The sequence below is a fragment of the Corvus brachyrhynchos genome, unplaced genomic scaffold, assembly GCF_000691975.1.
Source record: "Corvus brachyrhynchos isolate BGI_N302 unplaced genomic scaffold, ASM69197v1 scaffold116, whole genome shotgun sequence".
In the NCBI taxonomy this organism is placed as follows: Eukaryota; Metazoa; Chordata; class Aves; order Passeriformes; family Corvidae; genus Corvus; species Corvus brachyrhynchos.
In genome coordinates, this window is record NW_008240221.1 from 826,261 (window position 1) to 835,677 (window position 9,417).

The following is a 9,417-nucleotide window of genomic DNA, read 5'->3' on the forward strand; positions in this document are numbered from 1 at the left end:
ACAGATTAGGCAATTGGAACAAAACTAATAACTTAACTCATACCTGCCAATCATGTATCTTACCATTTACACTAAGCACCATACTGACAGAGGAGTAGCCTATGGTATTGCGGGCAACACATTCATAGCGACCTTCATCGGCTGTTCCAACATCGCGAATGGTGAGGAATCCCTCTGGACTAACATGAAATTTTCCACTCTCAGTTACCTGTACTCCATCCTGCAGGAAAGCCCAAAGTTCACTTATTCAAAACACACTTGTTTTCATGCATGAATTTTTGTCATCTTTTTCTCTTCTGTTTTTAGTTTACATGTTACATTTCTATTTTGTATGCCAAGTTCACAGTCAGATAGATTTAGATAAGCTTACATAGAAAAATCACAGGTACTGCTAAATTGTACAGTGTTATTTCTTTACTTCTAAAATTACTCATTCTTATAAATCAAAGTATTTTAATAGGCTTTCACCACATAAAATCTATGACCCAAAAATAAGATAGCACCTCTTGAGAACATAAGTATTCTATTTTTCTCAAAACTAACCAATTGAAATAGATCTCAAGAGCTCTATGTGTATCAGTTCTTCATGTGCTATGCATTTAGAAGCTATTTAAAGTTCATTAAAGTACATTTCTAATATTCATTAGTTGAAGAGAAGCATATAATCAGAAAAAATTAATATCAATATTAGCAACTCATTAATTCATTGGTAACTCTGCTAATACTCTATAGTTTGATATAGCTATTACTACACCAATTGAAATCAAAGAGGTTACCAGAAAGTTAACAAAGTCTGTCCGGGTTGGTCTCAACCTAACAGTGAAAAGTGGCTCCAATACAGCATTTCTTATTGTTTTATACCTATAATATCTTTAACAGCGTGAATATTAGTAGGATATTCACACAGACCTGTCACTAAATACACAGACCTTTTAAGGCATACATTATGAATTTTAGCTGGTCTGCATAATAATTTGTATAACTACATATGTATATTTATCTATATAAAATTCAGGTTTAGTATCTATATACACGCTCCATATTAAATACTTACTGATTGAACTTCAGGTAATGTTTTCAGACACCACAGGAAGCAACAAATTGACAATGTGCACTTTCAATAGTTCATTATGAAGAGATGGAAAGGCCACTGCCTTTCTGTAATGACTGAATATGTAGTACCTTATTCCATGTAATGACTGGCTCTGGCTCTCCTTGAGCACTGCATGGGATCTGAACGTTTGTGCCAACCTCCACTGTCATGTCACTGGGAACACTGGCAAATACAGGAGTCACTAAAAAAGCCAAATGATACACTGATGAAGTATGAAATACAACTTGTGCAAAAGACTATCAAAAAACAGGTCAGCACTCTGTTTTTATCAGTTACTGAACACTTCTTAATCGATTATATGAGTCTATCTGCACGTTTCTATTTGCTTATAACTTTGTTTTAGAGATTAAATTCCTTTCTCCTTGAGGAAACTAGCTTCCCATGGTGTGGATGTATATTCTTTGCTGGATAAAAAACTGGCTAGATGGTCAGGTCCAGAGATGGTAGTGAATGGAGTTATACCCAGCTGGTGGCCTGTCACAAGCAGTATTCCCCAGGGCTCTGTATTGGGGCCAGCCCTGTTTAACATTTTCATCGATAACCTGGATGAGGGGATCAAGTGCACCCTAAGCAAGTTCACAGACAACACCACGTTGGGTGGGAATGTTGATCTGCTGGTGAGTAGAAAGGCTCTGCAGAGGGAGCTGGACAGGCTGAATAGATGGGCTGAGGCCAATTGTATGAGGTTCAACAAGGCCAAGAGCCAGGAGTCCTGGGATCACAACAACCCCCTGCAGTGCTACAAGCTGGGGGCAGAGTGGCTGGAAAGCTGCCTGCTGGAAAAGGCCCTGGGGATGCTGGTGACAGCAGCTGAACATGAGCCAGCAGTGAGCCCAGCTGGCCAAGAATCCCAATGGCATCCTGGCCTGTATCAGCAATAGTGTGGCCAGCAGGACCAGGGCAGGGATCATCCCCCTGTACTCAGCACTGGTGAGGCCACCCCTCAAGTCCTGTGTCCATTTCTGGACCCCTCACTACATAAAAGACATTGAGATGCTGGAGCGTGTCCAGAGAAGGGCTGGTAACAAGTGACAGGACAAGAGGAAATGCCCTTAAGTTGCACCAGAGGAGGTCTAGATTAGATATAAGGAAATATTTTTGCATAGAAAGGGTTGTCAAGCACTGGAACGGAAGTCCAGGGAAGTGGTAGAGTCACCATCCCTGTAAGTGTTCAAAAAATGTGTGGATATGACACTTAAAGACATGGGTTAATGGTGAACATGGCAGTAGTGCTACGTTGACAGTAGGACTTGATGATCTTAAAGGTCCTTAACAATTCTATGACCTTATTCCTGATGTCTGCTTCAGGGTGATTTTAAAGTACTCTTAACTTCTAACATAATAGGCTACTAGTTGTCAAAACCACTTAAGTTCCATTAATTTAGAGCTCTGAAAAAAAATCTGTTAATAGCTGAATCTGTACAAAGTCATTAGAATGAATATTGCATTAACTTCTGTCACTTTTTTTAAGTTTTAATTTTTTTAAGTAGCAAAAACTGCAATTTCTTAGATGAAAAAAGAAAAACCTTCTACAACTCATTCAACTGAGTCTCTTAGCCTGACTTGCTGAGGCACTGAGTCTCAACAGAGCTCCTACCTTTGTGACACCTATGAGCCTCAACCCTTAAAACATCAAAAAATCACCTTCAGTTCTAAGGACAGAGTGCACTGTTACCTAAATCCAATGTGAATAAAATTAATGTATTTTTAAACTCTTATTTTCTTCAAATCCAGATTAATGACTGACATTCAGACATCATCATGAAAAGCACATACAAGATTATGACGACATCAAGAATTCTATTTCTGCTGGAACATATAGTGATATGTTATTGATGTCATGATACTGATATTCAGCTGGGAGTGGGAGAGTGGGAGGGCTGTGCTTTTACAGAGAAGTATTTGGCTCCACTGTAGACAAACCAAATCTGGCCCTACTGCTAATACACAAATGGCTGTCAAGGACCAGAAACCAGTTCAAACAAGGCATCCAGAGGCAGCTGTCCAGCACTGGGAGGTAAGAGAGTCTGGGTCTGTGGATGTGAGCTGCATCATGCCAGCAAACAGACCTGGACCATCCATCTGTATTCATTAACACTGATTTAACCACAGTGACCAATGACTAGACATTCCTCAGATGAACAGTCCTTTTGTTAGAAGCCCAGAAGAAAAAAATTTCTCATCTTGCACAATTGAAAACAGCATTGCAAATAATCTGTGGAGACCTCCAAATTAAGGCTGCATATTCAGCCTTCAATCTTGTATTTACTATCTTTTGATGACTGAATTTTGTAACCTGAGTTGCAAAAAAAAATATTTTATTAAACTTTACTCAGGTCCAGTAAAATTTAACACAGCTGGAAAGCTATAAAACTTTTTTAAACTGATACTTGTTTTATATAATTTTAATAAACATTTTATATAGGTTAAAAAAAATCATCTTAACTTTGACAAATCAGTCTCCTAATACTACTCTTAACTAAGAAAAAAATCAATAGAATTTTTTTTCTGACAAACTTCTAAGCTCATTTGAGCCTTTTTCACTAATATACATTTTAAAATTAGGTCAGTAAAAAGAAATGCTTTGAATTACGTTTTATCTCCTTGAATTCAGTTAAACATCCAAGTACTTAAATAAATTATGAATGTTCATATGATTATAATTTATCCTAGAAGTACCTTACTTAGATTTAATTGAAGAAAACCATAAAAAAATGAGTTTTGGGTTGGTTTTTTAGGACTTTTTTTTTGCCAGTTTTTTTCAGTATAAGGAATGACTTTTCTTTGAGAAGTTCATTCTGCTTCTGTAAAATAAAGTGTTCTGTCTTTGGACATAAAACATTATGTTAATAACACTATTTAACTAACAGCATAGAGCCTTATTGGAACTAGACTTTTCACAAAATAAAATATTTTCCCAAGCATAGGAATACTGTCATCCTCAAAGCAAACCTCCACTTCTTACCAAAAAAACCACTATATCAGATAAACCTCCTTCCCAGAAGACTGTTCTAAAGGAATGATACCCTGTACAAATACTGGTAAGTATCCAGACATGTTATTTATTGGAAACCACCCAGGATCTAAAAAGGCATGGAAACAAGCACACATGGTACCGTGCATTTTAGTGTAAGCTTAAATACTTCTTTTTATTTTTTCTTCCCAGCAGCTGTACATGGAGAACATACCTCTAGGCTGTACAGTCAGGTATACAACGATTCGCTGAGATCCAATAATGTTGACAGCTTGGCATTCATACTGTCCCTGGTCATGCAGAGCAACCCTGGAAATCCTCAGGGTTCCAGAGGATAGAACTAAGTGTCTTCTGTCAACAGACAACTGGCCTCCTGAAACACACAACAGCATCATTTGCTCTTTACAGCAACAAAGTCCATTTGTGTCAGAAAAAGGGAAAACCAGGAAGTTTTAACTTCGATAAAACACTGGAAAAAATTAAAGTTTCTTAAAAAAAAAAACAAAGAAAACCCAAACCAAACAAACAAACCCCATAAAAAGACCATTAAAAAAACCCAGAAAAAAACCTAGAAAAAAAGTTTGAAACCTTCACTTCTAAGAAGATAAACATGAAAAGAAAACAAATTATACATATGCACACAATCATAATCCTGATATTTTCTCTGTTTGTAGTAGAAATAAGTATTTTCATTTAAGGAGCATGCTAAAGCATCCAAATGAGAAGGCATAAAAACACCAACATGTGTTACTGTTAATTACATATTATTTCCATGTGTGTAAGACACAATTCATCTCATGTGCCTAGGCCTAGAGAATCCACAGAAAAATACACATGGCCCTGAAATTAATGGAATATAAGAAAAATGAAGGCACATCAGTGTGTGTACCCTATCCTCCCTTTCTGGACATTTCATTTGACTGGAGTAGTCTAAGTAGAGGGAGAAACAGGGACATTATCAGCATCAAAATTATCAACAGTTTGTTAAGAATCTGCTTTATGTACCATGGTTTAGAATTTCCTAAGAGCTGTTCTGCCTGCTAGAGCTATTTCACTTGAATCAACCAGAAATTTTGCTTACTGATAAAACATCCACTACAGTATTTCTTCCTGCTGGATTTGGCTTAATGCCTTTAGAGCCAAAACTTGATAAAACAGTCAGCAGAGTGCACCCTGTTTTGTCTGTCAATGTGCATTAAGTGACAGTGATGCTGGCACACTGGTGCCAGTTACAGGCTGGACTGTTCTGGTTTCTGAAGAGAGCACATCCCACCTTATTTCAGACCTCCAGTTAATGACAGCCATCTCCATTTCTTCTGCAGTACAACAGCAGTGATACATATTGCTACATGTAATTTGCCTCATATTTCTTAAACATTTATTATTGGGAATCTATTATGGACACATATATTTTAGTGACTCTTTTTTACTTAATAATGAAAAATGTGTGGGCAGCTGGCTTCTGTGGGACACCTTGCCTTTCTCACCTAAAGCAGAAAATGAACCGTTCCCTTCAGAGACTGAAGAATCTAAACAAATACATGTGGTTCTTTTTAATAAAGGAGTGATTCCAATATGCCTGCTAAACTATCCTAATAGTTTAAAAGTAAGAATGGAACACACTTACCTCCTTTAGTCCAGGCAATAACAGGCTGGGGGTAACCTTTTGCTTCACAAGGAAAGTCAACAGTTTGTCCCTCAATCACTGTTTTGTCTTGTGGAGTGACAGTAAACTGAGGTAGAGCTACCAAAGAGAAAATAAAGCTGTTTAAAAAAAAACCAACTGAAAAATGCATGACTAAATTACATACTATTTCCTGTGTAAGTTGAAATAGTTCATACTGGTGGGAAGAGAGATGCTAATGGAATTCTTTTATATTGTGACTCCTAAAGAGAAGAGAGTTAGGGCAGCCACTTGTGCAAAAGGAACATCTCCCTCAAAACCTGGCCCTGATGTCAGTGAAGACATGGGATCTACTGTCACAGATCCAAAATAAAAGGTAAGACTTGTAGAATCAAACTAGAGTGTTCGCTGGATTAAAAATACTTTCTTCTCTTTGGCTCAGAACTTCCCAGCTAAATTGTGAAGAAAATGTAATGTAATCAAAACCTTCCTGAGCTGCTTGTTTTCTTCCATGAATGCAATGAGTGGAGTGTGGTCCAGATTCTGCAGCAACACTGTGCAATACCAATGTGAAAAGTGATTTGTTCAGCTCTCAAAACACAACTATCAATTGGTAAATAATAAATGAATGAACCACACAGACAAGTTGCTTTGTACAGCTGTAGAACTCATTAACAAGGCATTTGAAGTCTTGACAGTTTGCCAACTAAGGACTTTATCATGAGAACAGAAGCAAACTAAAATTTGAAGGTTACTCAAAGTATTTTGGAAATAAAAGTTCCAGCATGAAAGTGTTTGCAAAAAATATTATTTATATATACAGGAGACTTTTGATAGATGTTCTCAAACACTTTATAATCACACTAGTGACATGTAATACCAAAATTATTGTGATCACAACTTCGAATACTTTGACTTTTGCTTTGCAGAAAAGCTGTGCTGATGCCTGTGCAGGCAGAATGATAATTTCTATCACACTCAGCAGAAAATGCTTCCATATTCACTGAAGTATCTACAAAAGAAAAGTAGCACAGATCTGTATTCAAAACTCCATTTCTAGTTCTCCAGGCACAAATTCTAATCTCTAGCATTGCTGCCTGTTACAGAAAATATTTAATCATTCAAAAATTTGACACTGCTTGTTTGTTCCTCCATGCAAACAAAACATAGGAAATGAACATTTGAAAAAATCAAACTTCTGACAATAATCAATGAAAATTTTCAGGGAAATAGTATATAATATCTTACTCTGTGTGAAATGTATAGCAACATCCCTATGGACTACAACAGTACAATTAAAACTCAGAAGAAAAGACAAACCCACACAATACCAAGTAATATGTGGCTCCTAGCCTAACATTATTTACCTTGGACTATGATGTAGGCAGTCGCATGGATGTTATCTACGCTGTTAGTTGCAAAACAGGTGTACTCGCCACTGTCCTCCTGCTTGACATTTTGTATATAAAGTCCTCCTGATGGAGTTATTGTGACTCGAGGGTCGTTTGGTAGAGGGGTTCTGTCGCCTTTGGTCCAGGTAATTCGTGGCTGAGGATGCCCAGTTGCACTGCACTCCAAGGTAACACTCTCTCCAACCAGCACTTCGGTATTTTGTGGGTGAATCACAAAACTTGGCCGGGCTGTGAGAAAACAGCAATGCCTAAATGCAGCTTTTAGCTTGCACAGCTCTAATTTAGGCAAATATAGTCTATAACTGGGGACACCTAGGGGGGTTTTAATAGCTGTGTTCCAGCATGTTCCACCATGTTCTCGGTGAAAACTCTGCGTTGCTTTAAGTCTAATCTAACTGCAGACGTCAGTAGATAAAAACAAAAGCTCATAATTGCACTGATGTTTTTTCTCAACTCTCATTAAAATAATTTTCAAAGTTTTTGCTCTCCTACACTGATCTTTATAAAGGTCTCTTCAGAGGCATGGATATTGAGACCCAGAAAACAAACAGGCTAAAAATTGCTGTAAGCGCACAACAGCCAAAACTGATTAAGTGACATTTTAAGTAACTTTTCTCAAGTACATGAGTAATTTGCAGTGACATTTTAAGTTTACCTGAGGCTGTGTGTCAAAACAAAATGTTCTCACAGCAAAGTCTGTGTTTTAAAAACATTACAGTCCTGGACGAGAATTTAGTCCTTGCAAACATGAGGCCTTGCCTAGACAGAGCTAAAAGGTTCTTGAGCAAGGATGGCTGCACAGAGTGTGCCGAAGCTTCCAAGAGTGGCCTGTTCAGCAGCTTGTGGTTTTCAGGTATCCAGAGAGAACATTATTGCATTGAGAAATGTTGCAATGTAACAATCTCTTTTCCTAACCCTTCTAAAGCCTACAATACAATTACCAAAATTGGATCTACAATAAACATTAATTAACCAGCTGAGTTGCATTTTTGTTCTAGGGATGTTAAAGCTTCATGATCTAGTTCTTAAGATGCTCAAGCCCAACAAATCTACATGTCAAGCACCCAAGTATTTTAATTTTAAACAATCTTATTATGAAAACAACTCTCCATCTGAATGCAAAATTCAGACTTAACGTTCTTTACCTGGTGACTCAAAGTATCTAAGAGTAACTTCCTGAGTTTTCACTTCTCCAGCCACGTTTTTTGCCATGCACTGGTAAATGCCTTGGTCTGTTTCTTGAGTATTCTGAATCATCAATGTGCCATCATCTAGCAAGTTTAGACGGGAATCTTCTTTCATACTGAGCTCATTACTGAGAAGAAAAGGATCTGCTAGAGTTAAACCTTTAAATCACAAGTACAGAAAACTGCCAAAAAATAAAACCCAGGAAAATAAACAAATTACCCAAAATAACTTGCAGGGGGAAAAAAAGAGTTTTACTTTGTTATAAAATAATAGAAGTTTAAATTTTCTCCTAAAGAGAAGAAGAGGAAAAACAAAACATGACACAATTTTGCTTATGCATGCATTACATCTTCAAAAAGAAAAGCGAAAACAATTTTATGAGGAAAAGCTTACAGGGAAAAAAGTGAACAAAATACACATACTTGATCTTTAAAAGGCTGTTCTAGTTGGCAAAACGATTTAAACTTTTTCCACTGGAAGTATGTCATGCAAGTTCAACATTCAAGATACTTTCTACTACGAGAGAGGTTAGTTGCTATAAAATCATCTTTATGCCAACCTCTGCCTGGATTAGGAGCACTAATGAACCTGATTCTAATTTGTACTGGTTTAAAATATAAGTTAAGATCATGTCTTCAGGCTACGTCATGGATGAGTTTCTGTGACGTTAACTAAGTCTTAAGGGGTTTTATTAAAGGAACTGTTTCTCAGTCCACCCCTCACTACATGATGAAGAAAGCACAGAGGAGGGATGAGATCACACCTCCTATGTACAAAACCCAGCCTACTGGTCTATTCAACATACTCCTCATCAGGCTTATGGCTTTTGACTGAAATCTTGCCATATTCAACTACTTTGCAAACAGCTTTGCTCTCATTCATGCCGCCAGAAAACAAGCCAGAGTCAATAATCCCTCACCCCAAGCTCAAATTTCTTCTTAAAACTCATGTGTATTCTGAATAAGTTTTCTTTGTGTATTATAAAAAGTACATGAGCCAGAGAAAATTTTAATGAAATAATTATACCATTCAAGTTCATGTTCTTGACATACTGCATAAATGCTGTACCTTTGCTGCACATGGGATTCTCACTGACATCAGCAGG

The 9,417-nt window shown here is 37.2% G+C and overlaps 1 protein-coding gene across 1 annotated transcript in view; it reads right to left on the reverse strand.

The window, feature by feature from the left end:
- PXDN (peroxidasin) overlaps positions 1-9,417 on the reverse strand; it is a gene marked incomplete at its 5' end in the record, with an annotated part of 58,234 nt that overhangs the window by 29,033 nt on the left and 19,784 nt on the right. The window contains 6 exons of the mRNA XM_017745014.1: positions 64-220; positions 1,183-1,295; positions 4,303-4,461; positions 5,716-5,832; positions 7,080-7,352; positions 8,270-8,439. Coding sequence (XP_017600503.1) covers positions 64-220; positions 1,183-1,295; positions 4,303-4,461; positions 5,716-5,832; positions 7,080-7,352; positions 8,270-8,439 — 989 coding nt within the window. The remainder of the gene's footprint in view (positions 1-63; positions 221-1,182; positions 1,296-4,302; positions 4,462-5,715; positions 5,833-7,079; positions 7,353-8,269; positions 8,440-9,417) is intronic.